Here is a 20,123-nt window from a genome sequence, read left to right on the forward strand (position 1 = left end):
CTTCCGATTTTGTCCCGTTTGCCCTCGAGGCTAGGTTCTTGCTAGGGTGAAACTGCACTGGCCGGCGTGACTCACAGCTGCTTCCTAACTTGGGAGTCAGCTTCTTGGACCTCCACTGAAGCAGGACGTCTCCTTCTGGGGGGGCTGGAGACCCAGGCCCAAGCCCCACCTCCAGCCCCAGGCCAAGCCCCCTTGAAGCTGGCCTGGAGCGGGCTGGGACTCACAGAGGCCGCCTATGGGCTTGTCTGCAGCCAGCAAGCCCGGGCCTGCATTTGGGGTGTGTTTGGGGTGCAGTGCTCCTAGTCCCTGGCCTCCAGGCACCTCATGCTCAGCACCTGCTCCCAGGTCCCTGCCAGGGACTTTCATCACCCAAGGCTGATTCCCCAAACTCTAGCTTATGTCTCCACCCAAACCCCAGCCCTTGGGGAATGGCAGGCAGGCCCTGGATGGAGGAGGGGGCCTGTGAGTCCTCCTCGGGCTTCCCACCCTCCCCACCTCCTTCCTGCAGCCTCTGGGCCCTCCCCACCCCTGGAGGCCACCCCCCTGGAGAGCACACGGGGGCTGCTCAGCATGAGGCCCGGTGTGGGCCCTCCTGCTTCCACAGTGTGCACGTGTGTCCGTGCCTGTCTGGGCCCTGGAGCCGAGGGCAGCCCCTGGCAGTACCATGGAGGCTGCAGGGAGGGCACAAGCCACCCCACCACCTCCTGGCTCCTGGGCTTCTCTCAGGGAGGCAGCCTGGTCTGGGGCGTGAAGCTGCCTGGGCCTGTCCTGACTCAAGCTCTGGGCCAAGCCCTCCCCAGCTATTTCCTGCCCCTCCCCCAGCTGCCACGCCACTGGGAGCTGGGAGCTGTGGGAGCCCCCTCCATCATCTCTGGGTGGATTTTCCCTCTCCCAACACAGGGACCAACGGGTGCTGTTTGTAGCCCAGGTCCCCACAACCAGAGGGTCTGAGCCCCCAACCAAGGCTTACACACCCACCACCCACCATGGAAACCTGGTCCCGGCACTGAGGCCATTGGAGCCTTCCTAACCCTTGAGTCTCAAGGCTGATCCTCTATCCCCAATCCTCCTAACAAGGCCCTGGGACCCAGCCTGGGAGCCCTGCAGCTCTTCTGACTAAGTGTGTACGTGGGCTGTGTGACTCAGGCTGAAACCCTGCCGGAGGCTTGTGGTTCTGAGTCTGATGCTGCTTCTGCGCCATTGGGAGTGGGGGTGGGCAATGAGACAGTGGAATCCAGGAACTGAACCAAGACTGGGGTGGCCCCTAGCCCCCGACTCTGGGTGTGGAAGAAGCAGGGAAGCCTGGATGCCAGGACAGAGAAGCCCTTGCCCGTCCCCCAGCCAACCTCAGGGCCTGGGAGCATCCTGGCCACACGGACGCACTGCCCTGGAGCCCCCATCTCAGGGCCAGAGGCTGCTTGCCTGGCACCTCCCTCCTCATCCTCCAGGCAGGGCCCGGGGCAAACTCCTTCCAGTGACCACAGACTCCATGAGGACTGGTGGGGCACATCCTGCAGGCCCAGCTCCTCCTTGATCCCCAACACCTTGAGCAAAGCAGGGTGACCCGTCCATCTCAAGGGATTGCAGCAAGGCATCTAGGACCACCCACTTACGGTGGCCAGCACAGCCCCCTGCCGGCCCTTCCCCACCCTCGTGGCCCCCAGGCAGATTGGACCAGCCGGGGGACACAAGTTCCTGTGAGCAGGGTCTCCCACAGGACTTCAGGTCAGTGGACACAGGACACCGCCAGCCAGCCCGGGAGAGGGGGAACCCGTCCATGCTCACAGACACAATGACGACAAAACCCCTCAAGGCTCAAGGCAACCAGACCCAAGTCTTCACTTCCAAACTGAGCTGGGGGTGGGGCAAACCTCAGACAACACAGCCAGGAGCCAGCGTGCAGCCCGAGTCCCTGGCCTCCAGGCTCGTGAATTCCGCACACCGCTGCCCACTCCCGGCTCTTTGTACAAGATGTTCCTCAGCCTGCTGGACAGTGTGCGGCCACATCTGGTCTGGGGGAGGTCCGTGTGAGTTCAAGTTCCAGGTCTAGTTGACTTGGAAGCCTTTCCCTGAGGCCTCTTGCTCACTGGGGCTCAATCCCACGTCTGGTCAGCTCACTAATCCGCTGGTCCTTCAGCTTCACCAGCTGCTCCAGCCTGACCACCTTCATCTGCAAAACCTTCAAGGAGACACACATCTCTTGCCCCGCCCACCTGCCAGCGCCGGGCCGTTTCAGCCCGAGCTGAGTGTCCAGCCGGCCATGCTGCAAGGCCACACAGCCCACAGTCAGACCCGAGGCCATTAAGGGGGACCCCCGGAAAGGCCCTGCGGAAGTCACGGGAGGGGTGGCCCTCCTCCCACCTTGCCGCCGAGCGCAGGCCCGTTGCTAGTGCTGTGCAGTCACTGCAGATGGACGGTGTGCCAGGTTCACTTCTAAGAGTTAACAGTCAAGAGCATGTCAGTGTGCAGAGGATGTGTTGCAGAATTGTACACTTGAACCCTATATGATTTTACTGACCAATGTAACCCAATAGTCATTTTTTTAAAAACCTGCCAGTAAGTCTTGTTTTATCAGGAAAAACGATTTCATGAAGAACGAGGAACCACCCCAGCCTCCTCCATCAGGGACGGCCACGTCCCCAGCCTCCCCTTCTTGGAAGCGCAGACCCACCACACGCACAGGCAAGTGGAAGAGGGGGATCTGAAAAAGCTCATCTGCCCCCAACACCATGTGCAGAGTGAAGTCAGCAGCGGCCGGCCCACACTCGGGCTGAGCACAGACTGCTCCCTTGGGCCCAGGGTGGCGTGGGCCACCCAGTGGCTGTCCACACTACCGTATCCTGGCCACACCCCTCCCCCAGTGCCCACTCCCCAGCAACATGCAGTGAAGGGCAGGGGCGGCCCAAGCCTGCCCGCTGTGCAGACTTCCTCCTTGGGCCAACACAGAAGGTGCCTGCCTGCCCCCCATGCCCAAGCCCTCAGCTGCTGCCCCCATGGCTCCTGGGCACCTGTCACCCCACCTGAAATATCCTCTGAAATAGCCATTCTGAATGGCACGTAGAGCTGCTTCCCCCTCCGGGGTTACAATCCACTTTGTCAGCACACGGGCCAGAGCCCTGGGCTATGTCAGACCTCCTGAGGCAGTTGCTTCACATCTCATCACTTCCTCTCTGCTGTCCCTCAGCAAAGGCAGACCACACAGCAACGTCACGTCCTGCATTCTCAAGAATACAGCTCACCAAGACCAGGACACGGACGGGGGAACCACCCTGTCATCACAGTTCCTGCCAGCCCCTGGGACTCTGAGCAGACTGGTGTGGCCTGCACTGCCCCCCCTCCCCCACTCCCCTCCCACCCCCACTGTCTCAGGCCGGAAGCTGCAACCTGTGCTCTCACAGGGTGGTCATTGTCTGGCAGCGAGGGGCCTGAGCACTTCCTGCACTCAGGACCACTGCAGACCCTTGGTGCTCTCAGAACAGGCGTGCACCCTCGGAATGAGGCCTGCCCCTTGAGGACTATCTTCTGCTCCCTGACTTGGTCCTGGGCCTGCTGTCCATCACATCTGGGTGGCGATGCCTGTAATTGTCTGCAGCCCCTGGAATGTGGGCCCTGGGGCTTGGTAACTGGGGAGGCTAGATGGTGAGTTCTTGGGGAGGGGGCACTAGACTCTTCTCTCTGCTTCTGGATGTGTTTTGAATATTCCATAGTTAAAAATAATCAAGCCCTGGCCAGTGTTGCTCAGTGGGTTGGAACCTCTCCCTGTACACCAAAAGGTGGTGAGTTCGATTCTTGGTCAAGGCACATACCCCGGTCTGGGTGTGCAGCAGGCAACCATCAATGTTTCTCTCATATCAATGTTTCTCTTTCCCATCCTCTCTCTAAAATCAGTTGAAATTTTTTAAATATATATTTTCATTGATATTTTACAGAGAGGAAGGGAGAGGGACAGAGTCAGAAACATCGATGAGAGAGAAACATCGATCAGCCGCCTCCTGCACACTCCCCACCGGGGATGTGCCCGCAACCAAGGCACATGCCCCTGACCAGAATCGAACCCGGGACCCTTCAGTCCGCAGGTCGACGCTCTATTCACTGAGCCAAACCGGTTAGGGCAGTTGAAATTTTTTAAATAAAAAAATAATATAATTAAATGTGGGTTCTCCCTGGTTAGAGACCCTGCTTGCCCCACCCATCGCCATACCCGCCCCCCCCAACTATGGGTCTGAGCTGCATAGAAGGGAAAGCAGTGCCTCCCCATAATGCCCACAACCAATTCCTCTACTTCCTGGGGGGTGGGCATGGAGGGGCACCCCGGTCACCATACCTTGACGGTCTCCTGCAGAATGGCCAGCGCCTGCTCCTTTTCCTCCAGCAGCTGCTGCACCCCAGTGTCCAGGTGCTCCCAGGGCCCACCGGCTGGGTCCCCACTGAAAGGCAAACACCTGGCCTTTAACCGGGCAGCTGGCAGGAAAGGGTGGTTGGGGTGCAATGGCAGAGGGTTCAAGAGACGGGGCCCACCCTCTGCACGCACAGTGTCCCGTCTTCTCCCAAGCCCTCTGACTCTGAAGGGTCTTCACGCCGGAAGGCATTGGGGAGCTCGGCAGGCCTTGGAGACAAGTAGACATGACTCAGCAGCACACGGGCTGAGGCAGAGCCCACACAGAGAGTGCCATGCGGGCCCGGCCTGGCCTAAAGCCGTCCCGAGGCGCAGCCTGGATGCCTCCAAAAGGCTTCCGTTTGCACATGTGCCCATTGAACAACAGCCGCCCTGCGTGGCCCCTGGACAGAAGCCGGGGGCTCCCACTCAGGAGGCTGCAGCCCAGGAGGCAATGGCATCAGGGCCCCCCTCAGGCCCCTCAGAGCGAGGAGCTGCCCTCCTGGAGGCCACCAGCCCCACTGGGCCCTGTGTCACCTGAGGACACCTGCCCTCCCTTGCAGGTGTGTGAACTCGAGGGCACCACACGCCTGTCTCTATGGTGCTGCCCCTTTCAGGAGGCTGTTTCCCGCATCAGGGGTCTGGGTACTACCAGCGTGGGGGGTGGTCGCGAGCCCCACCCACAGTCCATCAGCGTCCGCACTGGAGACTCCTGGGTCCTGCAACGATTTCAGAGGTTGGACCGTGAGATGCAGCCCAGCAGGGCTCACACCAGACCTCGTAGCCAACTTGCCTCCCTGCATTTCCCAGCCACAGAGGGAGGGGCATGGGGGGGGGTATGGCCTGTGCTGGCCTGGGGACGAGCATTGTGAAAAGTGAGTTTTCACTGTCCCAGGTCGGCCAGGGCACCAGGGGCTTCATCACCGCTTATTTCTCGCTTTTAGTTTCTCACTGGCAGATCATGAGACCACGTCCAAGCGTGGCCGACGGCAGGTTCAAAGGCGGTACGTACAAATGCACCGACAAGCACGCCTGCGCTGGGTGGGTCCTCGCGGACAGCGCCGTCCACCACCTTTTCCCTCAGCGTGCACAAGATGGGCTCGATGGCCCCGGGCGTGTTGGCCACCACCTTTCGGATATCCCCCTCTGAGACACAGAAACGCAGCTTGTGAAGGACTTTCCTGTGAAGGAAGGGGGGTGTGGCCCTCAGGGCAGTGCGCCCCGGCTCTCCTCGGAGGGGACGCTGGGTCTAGGGCTCCTCCTTGCCCTGCACCTGCAGAGGCCCTGTGGCCACCTCGTTCCCAGCCACCCCACAGCATACTGGGTGCCCTGTGCGGTCAGGCCTGGGGTTTCCAGCCTGGGCCACCATCTCCCTGGTAAGCGTCCCCGGGACACTGCACGGTAGAAGTCACCTTCCTGCTTGAGTCACCCTTTGCTCTGAGGAGTCTGAGGTTCACCTCCAATGCCCAGAACCTGGTTTCTCCCCACCACGACAGCACACACCTGCCTGCAGCTGCCACCTCCCCGCGCAGCCTCCAAAATAGACCTCAACCCTGCAGTGCCTCTCAGCCCCCGGCGAGGAGCAGGGCCCGCAGCACAGTCTCCAAGGACCCCTGGCGGCTCTGAATGCAAGTACCCTCCCCATCCAGCTCCAACCCCTCGGGTCACCACCGGGACTCTGCCCCCGGCCCCCACTGCAACCCCCTTTGCACCCATAGGGCACCTCACATCACTGTTCTGTCACTTGCTCAGGGGCCCTGCCTCATCCTCCATTGCACTCATCACACCTGACACATCTCCTTTATGTGTCTTCCCTCTCCAGCCGTGGGCAAACTACGGCCCGCGGGCCGGATCCGGCCCGTTCGGCTGTTCTATCCGGCCCGCGGAGCCGAAAGAGCGGAGGGTTCTCTTGCTCTCCCCTCGCTCCTTTACTTTGAATTTATATTAGTTCACACAAACACTCCATCCATGCTTTTGTTCCGGCCCTCCGGTCCAGTTTAAGAACCCATTGTGGCCCTTGAGTCAAAAAGTTTGCCCACCCCTGTAGACTCAGCCCCATGAAGGCAGAGGCCATGTCTGCTGTGCCTGGAGCAGAGCCCTGCACCCTGAATTATTGTTGAGTGAGAGGTGTGGTCGGCATAGGCTGGACACACGGTCAGAGGGCAGGACCAATACCCTAGTGAGTGAGTCTCAAGCTGACCAGTGCTGTCCTCTTGGTGGGGAACCCCCAGGAGCCCCAGGTTGATGGTGAAATTCTGACAGACAGGAACACGGATACTGGCATGGTGTCAGGGAAACCCATAGCAAGGAAACAGCCTGAGAACTTGTCCTGGAGACCAGGAAGGGTGGGGGAGAGGGAGTCCCCCACCCCCTGAGCGCGGACTGGGGGCTCCAACAAGAAAAGGCAGGGAGGCGGAGAGCCTGCCTGTTGAGAGTGCTCCAGTTGCTGAGCTTCTGGTCCGTGTTGCAGGTGGGCACGTAGTTGTGCAGGTCCACGAGCCGCGGGTGGTAATGCTTCACAATCTCCGCCAGCATCACTGGGGGTGGGCGTGGGGGTGGAGGGCGCAAGGTGAGCCTGGCCCGCCCAGCTAGGAACCCCTATTTACTTCCATCCTCAGTGTCCATGGCCCCGAGGTGGATGAGGACAGAGAGGGGAGTCCTGGAGGAGCGATCACTGGGACCAAGGTGTGGGTGCTCCAGAGGCAGGTGTGTGGAAACCGGGCTGAGTTCAGAGGTGCTGGAGGAAACCCCGAGTTTGCACCACCCGCCACAGGGAATGCCGGAGGGAGGAGGGGAACTGCCGAGTAACGGGGCTGAATGCTCAACGCGGCCTCTCTCCGCTGCCACCTTCCTCCTCCTCCCGGGGCGTCAATACCCCCATCTTGCCCGCGTCCTGCGCATCCCTTTAGGGGCGCCCCTCACACCCTGTTCTGGGGTCTTCAGCACTTTGCAGGGAGCCCGGGGAGCTGGGACACTTCGCGAGACACCGGCCCTGGCCTGGCCATGGCGTCTGGCCGGCCACATCCCGCTCCGCCTCGAGCCCGTGCCTCCCTCACCGCCGTCGCTGAAGTCCCGGGCCAGGTGGCGCTTGGGACGGCTGAGCGGGAGTCGGTCCAGCCAGGCGTAAAGGCCGCGGAGCGCGTGGGGAGACAGCGGCGGCGGGGCCGGGGGGCTCGGTCTGGCGGCGCCCAGCATGGCTGCGGGATTGTTGGCCGTTGCTAGGAGACGGCGCCGGAAGGGGCGGGTTGTTGGGCCGTTGCGGGGAGACAGGGGGCGAAGCCGGAAGGGCGGGAGTTTTGTAGGTGAGGGTGGAGTTCAGTGGTTGGGTTGGGGCCTAGGCACCTGCCCGCAAGTCCCTGCATCAGTGCACCCAGGCGGCTCAGTTTGAGGGTGAGGGGGTGTCTTATGATAACGTCACAGAGCAAAGAAGGTGAGAAGTCGCCGTCCTTGTACAGTGTACATTTTATTTTAACAAGCGTTGGAACCTTAACTATTACAAATTGAAGTCCACATTGTTTGGCTACCTTCAAATTCCACTCAATAAAATCTCCAGTCATTTAAAAGTTAATCAATAATTTAATTGTAAAAACATACTTTTTCTTAAATAGCAGGGAAACAGGCTCTGAAAATTGAGGGGCTTGCAGTCTGGGGGTGCCGGACCAGCAGGGGAGGTCTTCCTGGGAAGCACAGCACATGGGCCTTCCACTTGGAGGGCCCTGGAGGGCCCAGCAGTACAGTCCAGAGACACCCATACGCAGGCCACACAGCAGCTGCCCCCAGCCTGGCAGAGCTGGGGTGGCCAACGTGGGTGAGAGGTCAGGAACCCAGCAGAGTCCTGACCGAGAGGCCCTTGGCTGTGACCCTGGGATGCTGAAGCAAAGACCTTGGCCACAAGGAGGTAGCTCTTCTGCTGGGTCTTTCCATAGTGGGACCAGCCCGGAACGGCCCCAAGGGCTTGGGCAGAGGCACTGCAGGGGCTGGCACAGGGTTCTTTCAACATGAACAACTTGCAGACAGGTGCGCAGGTGCCCCAAGGGGCATCATCTCCTTAGGACGGGGGGCTTCAGAGCAACCTTTGGGCCAACTCCCTTGAAGGAGGAAAAAAGAAACAATAAAACCACCTGCTACAGAGTACAAGTGAATCTTATTTCCTTTTACACTTTTAAAAATTTAATTCTTAGTTCAGCCAACAACACGATGGCCCCCTGCACACAGCAGTAACAGTGACGGCCGCCGTGCTCACAGCTAACACTGGATAAAGGACAGACTTTCGTACATAGACTAGTAGGTGAAGACAAATGATCAGCCAGTGGGGCAGCCATCCCTGAAAAGTCCTCTGGCAGAGTATGCAGCAGAGGTTAGAATATACCTACAGCTAACATTTATTTCTCCTTTCAGCGACAGTGTAACCCTTGGGGCAGTGCCCTGGCCAGCCTGCTCCACTGCCCCTGCAGGTGGACACTGCTCTGGGGGGGAGGCTCACCTCAGTGGTTCCAGGGTTGGCCTCTCCAGCCTTGGGCTTGACTGGTGGTACTGGGGGCACGGAGGTTGGCTTGATCACCTGGGAGGAAGCAGACACAGTGACAGTGGATGACACCTACCTGTCCCGGCCTGGGCACAGCACTGTCTTCCCAGGTGCTCTGCTCTGCTCCAGACCGGCCCGCAGGCTTCTCTGCTGAGCTCTCTACAGAAAAGTCCCACCCAACACCCTCCCTCCACTGAGGCCACCTGCAGAATGAAACCCAAACCAGCAGGACATGGCCGCCCTCTCCCCTACACCACCTCAACTTTATCAATAAAAAGCTTTAAAAACTGCTGGAATGTGGGTCTTGGAAGTTCAAAACCAAGAAATAACAATTAAAATTGGCATTTTTTTTTTTTCATTTTAGTTTTCCCAGGGTGACAGGGGGTGGGACTCGGGAGGGAGATGGAAGGCTGACCAGGCCTGGCCCAGCCCTGCTCAGCCCTGGCCACACGCTAGCATCCAGGAGGCCTGGGTGCGGCCCAGCATTTGTAGTTTTTGATAACCCGGGAGGACCGTAGTGAGCAGCCAGTTCCTCATAGCCTCTGCCTGGCTATCTCTGCTTCCTGGGCCAGAAATCTCTGCCTACCCCCATCTGGCTGGTCAAAACCCCTCCTTAGACCATCTTTGTAACTTTCTGTAAAATTAGTTCTAAATAAAAAGTTTTAAAAGAAAGCAATAGAGAATATCTATTAAGCAAGCACCATAGTGAAGGTTGTTGTAGGGAGATCCATGTGGGTCAGTTTAAAAATTAATAGAGCCCTGGCCAGTGTGGTAAGTGGTTAGAGTGTTGGCCCACACACATAAGGGTCACAGGTTCAAATCCCAGCCCGGGTTGTGGAGCGTGGGGGAGGTAACCAATAGATGTGTCTCTCTCACATCAATGTTTCTCTCTCACCCTTCCTCCCTCCCTTCCACTCTCTCTAAAAATCCCTCTGGTGAAGGTTAACAACAAAAAAGTTATACGAATTGCATCTCTCAAAGTACCTCCAAGATATCGAGGCCACAGGGAGAAACCTGTATGAGTCAACATCCTGGATAACAGACAGACCTGGTGGGTGGAGCCTATCCCAGGAGCGGGTGGTGACTGGTCGAGAAAGCCTGGCCGTTCCTGCCACCCCCACTTTGTCAGAAGCACAGGCTGGTATTGGTCCAGGGCCAAAGTGGGTGGTGAGAGAGACTCTGGGGTAAGCCTAAAGGTGGTCAGGCTGGCAGGGGGCACTCCAGAGGAGAGCACCCCACACTCTCCTGTGGGGTTTGGGTTGTCGGGAGGTTGGGGTTCTGGCCAGAGGGGAAGGGAACAAGCATAGCCAAGGGAGTCTACTGAGTGGCCAAGGGGCCAGGTCCTCTCACCTGTCTGGGCTTCTGCTCTGGGAGGGGCTTGGTGGGAGGAGCAGGTCTGAGCTGGAGGGAGGAAGAGTCAGGAGCCAGGCCCCGGGTTAATGTCTTCACTGGGCCCAGGTGATCAGCCTTCTGAAAGTGGGGCGGCCGCACCCTGGCGTCCCAGCCTCCCAAATCCATCCCTTGGACCCCCCACCTCCTGGGACCCCATTTTCGCCACCTAGACTGCCTGGTTGGGGGCCCCACCACCACTCACCTGGGCTGGGGCCTGCTGGGTGTACATGGGAACTGGGAAGGGTGGGCTGGGCATGGTGGCTGGAGGCTGCAGGGAATAGGGCCGTGAGCCTGGATCGCCCCTCGCCGTCACCCCAGCCCCCCAGCTCAGGACCTGAGGTTTCTGCCCCTCCCAGAGGGAGACTAAAGCTCCAGGTGTGCGTATGGCGGCTCTGCCCCACCACCAGCAGGGCCCACAGCCCGAAGTGACCCGCACGTTCCCTTTGCTCAACCGTGTGAACGCTCTGAGGTGCTGGGTTGCAACAGAGGGAGACTGGCCCTCAAAACTGTCCTCAGGCCCTGCAGAGCCCTCGAACCTGATTCAAGTTCAATGGCCAATTCTGTCATCAGTTCGTGTGGGTCCTCAGACCCTCCATCCTCAAGCCTCCTTCCTGCCTTCCAACAGGGTGACCATGGCTGCTGCTCTAAGGCCCTGGTGGAGCGCCCTGGTCCAGGGATTAGGTGGCCTGGGGAGCCGACTGGTGCTTACAGCAGGGGGTGGCCGTTTAGGGGTCACTGCGGAAGCTGTGGGCCGGGGGAGCGGGCTGGAGTGGATGGCATGCATGGTAGGGACCGGCTCTGGGGAGCGCATGGTGGGGGCTGGAGCCGTGCCCTTCGCTGGCCCAAAGCCCCCCTTTTGGAACAGGGGGTTGGAGAGCCCCATGGCGGTCTTGGGTGCCACATTCCTGCCAAGAAAGTAAAATGAGTCAGTGCATCCTGGCCTCAGGGTCCTATCCAGGGATGTGGGGTCCCCCGAGCATGAGGTCCCCTGGCCTGGCCAGGGTACCTCACAGCTGCCTCAGTACCTGCCACCCCCCACATGGTGCACCAGTCACAGCCACTCGAAAAGAAGAGGCAGCCTCGTATGTTTTTCTGTGGCCAGCACGGGGTCCAGGTCCCGATAGGGTGGGCGGCTGTTAAGCCCAAGGTATCCCCAAAGTGCCAACACCTACCAGGGTCAGGTGTGCGTGGGGGTCCGGAACCATCTCTCTGGGCTTACCATATCCCCAATCTGTCACCAAAACTTGTCACCTGTTCCCACCCCACGAGAGGCCCTCGGGGACCCGCTGTGGGTTCTCTTCTTCCTCCAGCAGCAGCAGGGCCGTTTCCCAACAGCGAGGAGGGGACGTGCTTGTTGCACAGGGATGTTGTGCAACCCAGGGCACCCTCACCTTCCTCGGATGTGGCTCCCAGCCTTGCGGTAGATGACGACGCCCACCACAGTGAGTGCCAGGGCCACCAGGACCAACACAGGCACCAGCACACTCATCAGGAGGCCCCCAGATGCTGTGGGGAACATGAAACCAGGTGTCAAGGGGGCAGTGGGGGTTGAGAGGGCAGACAGGGGCCACATACCCATCTGAAGATCCTTCTCCTGTGGGGCTGAGGTGGGGTTACTGGCTCTAGGCCAGCCGTGGGCAAACTACGGCCCGCGGGCCGGATCCGGCCCGTTCGGCTGTTCTATCCGGCCCGCGGAGCCGAAAGAGCGGAGGGTTCTCTTGCTCTCCCCTCCACTCCTTTACTTTGAATTTATATTAGTTCACACAAACACTCCATCCATGCTTTTGTTCTGGCCCTCCGGTCCAGTTTAAGAACCCATTGTGGCCCTCGAGTCAAAAAGTTTGCCCACCCCTGCTCTAGGCCCTACCTTAGACCCGTGAGGTCAGGATGCCCAGGCCTGCAAGTCTGCTTTAACAACGCACCAATGGTTTGGGGGCACGCAGCTTCCTGCTCACTGCCCAGTGGTCCCGCTGCCCCATCGGGCTGTGTGGGTGTGAAGGCCCAGGGGGCCGTCGGGCTCTTACCTACGTGCAACTCGGCCAGCAGCTCTGTGCAGTGGGGTGGGGCCCAGCCCGGCTGGCAGTGGCACTTCCCTTTGTGGTTGCACACCTGCGGGACAGCCAGGCGTCAGGAATGGGCCCCGGCCCCTGCCTGTGCTACATCGCCCATTGCCCACACAGGAGTCGCCAGGCCCAGCGGAGGCGTGTGAGGGCTCTGCCATGACTGATGGGGACAGGCTGGGCTTGTCCATGGACCTGGCTCCTATGTCCAGGTGTCCTTGGCCGTCACACACGCTGACAGCGGCAGCCCCAGCCCATGTGTCCACAGGCGCCACCACCGCCAGAACTCAGGGTCCACACGGGGCCCACAGATCCTTGCCAGCTCCAGGCCTCTGCCCTCTGTCCACCCAGGCTCGCCCTGAGCGTGGCCTACAGCCTCCTTCACCCAAAGGCCCACGCACCCCATGGCCATTGCACTGGGCGGAGCAGTTTCTGGACCGGTAAATGTGGAAGTCCTGGCACAGTCCTTTCCAACACACCTGGAAGGCAAGGGGGTGTCTCATTAGGCAGTCGGTCTCAACCCCTGACCCCCGCTCTCCCCCAGCTGCGGAAGCCCACCCAGAACCTGCAGGTGAGCTTTAAGGGGCAGGCCGCGGCCACCACGCCACCACAGCCAGGCAGGCCTTGTCTGCAGCCCTTCTGCTGGCAGGCGGACCACGAGGGGCACAGAGGCCTGCCCCCCAACCCTGGCCTCTGGGGGGACTTGCAGACGGGAAGGTCTTCAGACCACACTAGCCAGAATGGCTCTTCTGGCGTCGCCCCCTGTGCTAAGTTTCTACTGAGAACAGAGGGCCCATCCATACACACAGCCCTCCGTCGCCACCGCCTTGCTTTGGACCACCTGAGTGTGCGTGTGGGACACACGTCGGGGACATGGAGTCCAGTGGCCTGACTGCTTCAGGGGCACATCCAGGCTTGTGTCTGTCACTCACCTTCTTGTCACCGCACTTGGTGCCTTCGAGCACCCGCTCGAACTCAGAGCTACCGTCCAGGTTAAGAGCCTGGCATGTGGCTGAGTTGGAGGTGAAGGAGCAGGAGCCCCGCTCTGGAGGCTTCCGCCCGCCGTCACAGAGCAGGAACTCGCACCTGGCCCTGTGAACAGAGAGTTGTGTGGCCTCCTGCTCCGTGCACGCTGACGTGCTCAGTGGGGACCTGGGGGCTGCCAGGAGACGAGGCCCAGGACCCTAGGACGGGCTGTGGGGTTCACGGATGGGGCATCCACCCACCTCCCCCAAGGGCAGGGTGGGCCCCCAGCCCCCTGACTCAGGGCCCTCCTCCTTTGTGCAGAGGACTTTCTTGGGAGACCCCTCCTGGAGCCAGGAGGAGGGCTTGGCTGGATGCTCACCTGTCGGCACCAAGGCGGACCCTGCCCTTGCAGCCTGGTGAGATGCTGAGGGAGTAGCACATCTCCGAGGCAACCTGTGCACCTGCAGGCCAGGAGCAGGTGAGTCCTCCAGCACGGGACCCGAAGCCACCCCCAGGCCTGTGGGTCACCGGCCGCCCGCCTCACCTGGCCCCCACAGGTCCTGGCACCTCTGGGCCCGCGTGGGGCAGGCCCCGTTGTAGCAGTAGCCCCCCAGGCACGGCGTGCCGTTCTCCTGGAAGGCGTCCTCCGGGCAAGAGGGCCGCTGGCCATCGCAGTACTCCTCCAGGTCACAGGTGTCCTTGCTGGGGCGGCACAGCTTGCCGGCCGGCTTCACCTGGCCCAGCAGAGGGAAGCTCACCATGGGGAACAGCAGGCCCCAGGCTGCTCTCCATCACCACCATCCCTGGGGCCCCTTCCCACCCGCTGACCTCGGGGCACAGCCGGGCTGGGGTCAGGAAGGGGCCCCGTGCGCACCTTACACTCATGGCAGCAGGCGCCATGGGCACACTCAGCCCCCTCGGCCAGCCGGCAGGTGGTGGTGTTGCAGCAGTGGTTCTGACAGTCCTGGGGGACGGACGGGGCAATGCCGAGGGTCTGAGCACTGGCTCCAGTGGCCCTGGGGCCCACCTCCCTCCATGACCCCCCATCAGGGCTGGGGCCTTCCCACAGATCCCCTGCAGGTGGATGTGGGTGTCAGAAGGCAGGGGTGTGTTCTGACGGGCCGTAGGCACGCAGGGCGCTGGGCGGGTCAGGAAGGACGCCCTAACCTGCGGGATTGAGACCCGGGGCTGGTGCGGGGCAGAGGGTGGCAGTGCCGGGCCTGTACCTGGGGGTAGCCGCAGTCACACTGCTCCCCTTGCTCCACAAACCCGTTCCCGCACACGGGGCCGCCCACCAGGCGGTCGGGGTCCGGAGCATTCTCGATGCAGGTTATATGGGGCTTCTCCACGAACGTCTCCAGGTCGGCCTGGCTGCACTGGCTGAACATTCTGGGGAACGTGGAACTGTGGGGAGAGGTGTCTTTCAGGGGGAGGGTGGGCAGTGGGCAGGCCACTGCACCTCAGGAGAGCCTGCTCTGCAGGGGCCCTCAGACAGGACTGGGGGGGGCCTCACCCGATGCTGCCTGCCATGACGCAGCCGCCGCTGGTGCGAGGCACGGAGCAGTAGCAGCCCTGGACGTTCTCATCGTGGTCCATGCCCAGGTTGTGACCCATCTCGTGGGCCAGGGTGCACGCCACACCGATTGGGTTTGGGCTGTGGTCCTGCAGAGAGAGGCTGTGCTGAATGGTGCCCACTCGGCCCAGACACCTTCCTGCCGGCCCTGCTGTCCCAAGCAAGGTCGGCATCACTTCCTGCTAACAGTTCTTCTTCTTCTTCTTTTTTTTTTTTTTAATATATTTTATTGATATTTTACAGAGAGGAAGGCAGAGGGATAGAGAGTTAGAAACATCTATGAGAGAGAAACATCGATCAGCTGCCTCCTGCTCACCCCCTACTGGGGATGTGCCCGCAACCAAGGTACCTGCCCTTGACCGGAATCGAACCTGGGACCTTTCAGTCCGCAGGCCGACGCTCTATCCACTGCCTGCTAACACTTCTTAAAACATAAAGCATCGCCCAGTGGCTCCGCTGGCTGGAGCATTATCCCGTACACTGAAGGGCTGTGGGTTTGTTTCCCAGTCAGAGCACACACCCAGGCTTTGGGTTCGATCCTCAGTCGGGGTGCTTGGGATCAATGTTTCTCTCTCTCCCTTCCTCCCTCTCTAAATATTAATGAAAAACATATCGTGGGGTGAGGATTTAAAAAAACACAAAGCATCAATACACCCTCCTGAAGAGGCAGCCAGTCAGGTGTTCATGGGGACAGACTGTGGACCAGCAGGTGGACCTGAGCCCTGAGGTCTCCCCCGCATGCATTTCAGGTCCCCACCCCACCCCGCCTGGACCCCTCCGCACCTGGTTCACAGCCCCTGAGTGCTGGGAGCACATGGCAGACACCCTGGCCAGTCCCACAGTGGTCCCGGCGAAGTCGATCCCACTGCAAGCGAGAGAAGTGTCTGCAGGTGGAGTCCCCCGAGTACCCGCCTCAATCCCACAGCCCTTTGCTGGTGATGGCTGTTCTTACTGCCCGTCGCCTGCTGCCCACTCACGTGATGAGCTGGACGTTGTCGTGAGGGTGCCGCCCCACCAGGTTCTGTGTCCGCCAGGCCAGGAAGTTCTCCAGTGTGATGCTGGCGTCGGAGCTGACCTGAATCTTGTCCCCGTGGTTCCAGATATCCAGGCCCACCAGGACCACGCGGAACTTGAGTTCCCGATAAAGCTGCAGGAAGACAGGATTCCACGGGTCAGGGGCCAGTTGCCTCCTCACCGGCTCTGCCACCCACACCTCCCTCCAGGTGCCTCCTCCTCTTTGACCACCAGGGTTCTGTCAGGCTGGGTGACATCTGGTCCAGAATGGGCCTGTGTTGCTTTGGGTCCTGGAAGCCCCTGCTGGGGGAGGAGCCCCTGGGAGACCACCCCCTGCCCTCCCCCTCACCCTCCCCCCTGGTAGAAACAGCCAGCACCTTGTCCACGTGGTTCACCACCTCCAGCACCCGCCTGCGCACAGCCTCTCTGCTCCCCAGCTTCTGGAACTGATGACACAGACCCTCAGTCAGCAGCCCATGGATGGCCCGCCCCCTCCTGCCCACCCCCCTGCCCATGGCACCTCGCGGCTGTCCACGACCACATAGAGCTCCACATAGCGGGTCTTTCGGGATAGTGGCCAGTTCTGCAAAACAGCAATGAGAAGCTGGTCAGCGACCCCAGCATAGCTCCCCTTACCTCGGCCCAGTCTTCACACAGACCATGTCCAGGGCCCCCTGCTCAGTGTTGGGGGACCTGTCTAGGAGGTGCCAGCACAGACTAAGGAGCCGTCTCCCCAGCTGCTGGGCAGTCAGGCAGCACCCTCATTCGCTGAGTGCACAGGAGTCTGGGAGACACGTAGGCCCAAGTGGCAGGGATGAAGCTGGGCAGGGCCTCCTCACCCGGGGCCTGAAGGCTGCCAAGGTCCGAGGGCCCAGGATGCTCTCCAGGCTGGTGTTGCTGACCCCGCAGGTCCCCGCCTTCTGCTGCAGGTGCTGTGCCTTGTAGAGCGCGTGCTGCCCCTCTTCTCCGCCTCCACCCAGGGGCTCAATCAGGTGCACAGCCGAGCCTGCCTGGAAGAAGCCCCTGTGGGCAGAGGGGAGCAGGTGGCTCGAGTCAGTGCCCCGCCCCTGCATGCTGCCCAGGGAGGGACAGAAGCCTGGAAGGATAGGAGGCCCCCACTCGGCCCTGGGACATGCAGGCGGACAGTGTCCAGGGCCCAGTGGGAGCCTTGCAGGTCGGGAGCCTGTCATTGTAAATAGAGCCCAGACACCCAGGTGCACAAAGGTGTCCCCAAGTCTGACCCCTCTATTCTCAGCCTCAGTTCACTTCCCTGGAAGGCGAGGCGCGTGCTGGGGCCCTGACATTCTGACCCACTTTGCCCAGGTCTGGAGCACCCACCTGAGGCCATCACAGGTGCTGAGGCTGGCAGCGGAGAGAGGGTGCCCTTCCACGTGGCCCTGGTAGAAGCAGTGGTCCTGCGGGAGGCGGGCATGAGGGCTCTGCAGGACTCCCTCCCAGAGCCCCCAGCCACCTTGGGGAGGGCCACCAGGCCGTACCTGCCTCTGCAGCTGCTCGGTCACCTGGGAGCCATTGGCAGCCGTGTAGGTCTCCGTGTAGCCCGAGCCCACCAGGTCCCTAGGAAAGAACCACTTCAGCTCACTGGGCCCCACCTGCCTCCATGGAGGAGCAACTGCCAGGGAGGATGCCCGGGACACAGGTGTGCTGGGGGCAGGCCCGGGCCCCTGCTCACCTGTTCTTCCGAAGGTGCAGGGTGAAGGTGTTCCCTGGGGCACCAAGCACATAACTCACACTCTCTGGGTACAGGCCCTGAGCCAGGAAAACAGGAGGGGTCTAAGGTGAGGGGCCTTGTCTCAGGCTGCGCCCATCTCAAACCTGGGGTGGAGCTCAACTCACAGGGATGCAGCCCAAGGCCAAGGACCCCCCAGCCCGTAAGCCCTTCAGAGGACCCTAGAGGTCGCTCAGCATCAGGCTAGTGAAGGGTACTGGGCCAGGCTGGGCTGTAATGAAGGGGTCCTGGCGGGCCTCGGGCCTCAGTTTCCCCATCTGTCCACACAAGGTCAATGACAATAATGCCCCTCCCCCAGGGAGCAAGGGGAGGGGAGATATAGCCCTATAGGCAGCAAAGGAGCTGTGGGTGAGATAGCCCCTCCAACCCCACCCCCCCGCCCCGTACTCTCCCCTCAGGAGACGAAGCCCCTCTGCCCCTTGTCAGGGACAACATGCACCTTGCCCTCAGGGTGGGGTGAGGGTCCAGGGGGCTTAGTGTCCTTCCCAGACACCAAAGACAGGACAGGGCTACCCCCAATACACAGGCAGGCACATCCAATTCACACACACACACACACACACACACTGCACACCCGACATGGGTTCGAGGAATGACCCCCGGCGGCTCTGGGTATCTCAGCCCAGGCCAAAGCCCCTAGGAAAGGGTGTCCCTGCAACCACACAATGCAACAGGCTCTGGGGAGCCAGCCACCCCTCTAGTCTGAGGAGGAATTTGACTTGTCACTGCTGAGCGAAACTGGGGAGTGCCCGCAGGGAGAGGCAGGGTGCCGGAAGGTGAGGCCTGGAGGACAGCCAAGCAGCACCAAGTCACTCACACTTTCTGGGTACAGGTCCTGAGCCAAGAAAACAGGGGGGTCCAGGATGCCGAGCTCAGGTGGGCAGGGAGCCCCCTCAGGGGTCTGCCCAAAAGCCCTCAGCCCACCTGGCCCTCAGCCCCAAGGCTGGCCCCTCACAACCGGCTGGGACACACAGGAGCTATAATCTAATTGGGCACTGTGGGGCCAGAGCCCCCCCCCCAGGCTATTTTCCAGCCAAGACTCACCACGCCTGAGGGCAGGGCTCTGCGGGCACGAGGACCTGGCAGGCGCTGGGGCGTCACCACCTCGTACTGCTCCACGTGGGGCAACGGGGGGCTGGGGGCAGCCACTGTGGGAAAGAGAGGTATCAGCAGGTGTGCAGGGCACCCATCCTCCTGCCCTGGGAGGCCCCTTCCTAGGTGAGACAGTGTGGGGACCAGACCTGGACCTGGCATTAGGAAGACAACAGGACCCCCAGCAGGTGGGGCCAGGCAGACCCTGTCCCGAGGCAGCCCTTCCAGGAGCCTACAAGTAACTGAGTGATTGGCATCTAACTGGGGAGCTGACCGGCCTCCCTGGCACTAGAAGCTCCCATATAGCCAACAACAGGCAGCAGGGCAGGCTGAGTTAGGTGCTGGAGACCAGCCACCCAAGACCCTGTCCTTCCCCTTTTAAGGTATTAACAGGTGTCTTGTGACCATTATCTTGCAAACCTCCAGGCTCAAGAGGCCCTGGGGCGCCCAATTCAGTCCTGTGGCCCCAGCCACTCTCTTGGTTGCCTCCAGGGTGGGGATGGGACACCACAGAATCCAGACAGGAGGTTCCGGGAGCCAGTTGGGGGCCAGAGCCAGCAGCATGCTTGGTCCTCCCCAAGCGGGGGGTGGGGGGGCTGGTCCCCATGTGGCTAAACCTCCCCCCTCTCAGCTCCAGGCCACTGCTCCTCAGTCCTCCCTTCCTTCCTGGGGTGGGGGTCCGGGTAGGGAAGGGCAATCACTGCTCTATCCCAGGCCCCCGTTCCCACTAGGAGCCCAGCAATGAACCCAGGCACGGGTTTCCCTCAGTTCCCTTTTGAAGGTCAGTCTGTCCCCTCCCAGCGGGACCAGCACAGAGCACAGTGCGGGTACAGGCCAGGCGACCAGCCCTGGCGGGAGCAGCTCCCCCCACCTGGCCAGAGCCCACACCCAGCACTCACCCTGCAGCCACCACGCGCTGAGCAGCCAGAGCCCGAGGTGGAGCATGGCCAGGGGTGTCAGAACTCAGGGTCCGGGAGTACGGGGGAGGTCTGGGATCCAGATGAGGGGAGGGTGGTGGAGTGTGGATGAGGATCCGGTGGCCTGAATGGAGATCCGAGGGTCTGGGGTCCAAGGGCACAGACGGGGGATCCAGGGGCCAGCAGCGCAAACAGGATGTGGGGATCCAGGGTCCAAAGTCAGCGGTGTGTGCAGGATGTGGCTCTGCGATCAATGGAACACGGCTGGTCCCAACGCTGGGCCCTGAGGCTCTCCTAGGAGGCCCGCCCCAGACCAGCCTTTACCCACTAGGACCCGCCCTCCGGATGCTGGGAGGGGCGGGGTCTGGGGCACCTTGGTGAGGGTGCCCCGCCCCTCCCTTTCATCCTTCCTGCCCCATGCTCTTTGGTGTTCTTGTGGCTACTGCTGGTCCCTGGGGGCTC

The 20,123-nt window shown here is 61.2% G+C and overlaps 2 protein-coding genes across 2 annotated transcripts; both read right to left on the reverse strand.

The window, feature by feature from the left end:
• Positions 1–1,959: 1,959 nt before the first annotated feature.
• On the reverse strand, positions 1,960–7,570 carry LOC308234182 (sperm flagellar protein 1-like; the record flags this gene model as incomplete). Its single annotated transcript, XM_080641573.1, has 7 exons — positions 1,960–2,179; positions 4,325–4,427; positions 4,519–4,606; positions 5,028–5,094; positions 5,406–5,556; positions 6,801–6,912; positions 7,432–7,570. The coding sequence occupies 7 exons, from the start codon at positions 7,568–7,570 to the stop codon at positions 2,084–2,086; spliced, it is 756 nt and encodes a 251-aa protein (XP_080497699.1). The 3' UTR covers positions 1,960–2,083.
• A 250-nt stretch (positions 7,571–7,820) lies between these two features.
• Positions 7,821–19,956, reverse strand: ADAM8 (ADAM metallopeptidase domain 8). The gene is made up of 24 exons (XM_080640560.1): positions 19,644–19,956; positions 18,697–18,800; positions 17,596–17,672; positions 17,402–17,480; positions 17,244–17,320; positions 16,745–16,928; positions 16,426–16,488; positions 16,283–16,351; positions 15,869–16,038; positions 15,675–15,756; positions 14,832–14,980; positions 14,545–14,722; positions 14,193–14,282; positions 13,863–14,052; positions 13,698–13,779; positions 13,285–13,444; positions 12,754–12,831; positions 12,317–12,401; positions 11,684–11,798; positions 11,002–11,197; positions 10,495–10,560; positions 10,251–10,301; positions 8,859–8,936; positions 7,821–8,463 (listed from the first exon to the last, which is right to left on the reverse strand). The coding sequence occupies exons 1-24, from the start codon at positions 19,687–19,689 to the stop codon at positions 8,416–8,418; spliced, it is 2,517 nt and encodes an 838-aa protein (XP_080496686.1). The 5' UTR covers positions 19,690–19,956; the 3' UTR covers positions 7,821–8,415.
• Between the last annotated feature and the right edge of the window lie 167 nt (positions 19,957–20,123).

This window comes from Plecotus auritus, assembly GCF_963455305.1.
Source record: "Plecotus auritus genome assembly, chromosome: 9".
NCBI classification, from domain to species: domain Eukaryota; kingdom Metazoa; phylum Chordata; class Mammalia; order Chiroptera; family Vespertilionidae; genus Plecotus; species Plecotus auritus.

Bases quoted from the DNA above. Each gene is read 5' to 3' on its own strand.
- ADAM8 (XM_080640560.1), bottom strand. From the start codon at position 19,689: ATGCTCCACCTCGGGCTCTGGCTGCTCAGCGCGTGGTGGCTGCAGG. The intron at 15,757-15,868 runs GTGAGTGGGCAG...TCTCGCTTGCAG, and splicing joins GACAACGTCCAGCTCATCAC to TGGGATCGACTTCGCCGGGA. The intron at 12,402-12,753 runs GTGCGTGGGCCT...GCTGTCCCGCAG, and splicing joins CCCAGTGCAATGGCCATGGG to GTGTGCAACCACAAAGGGAA.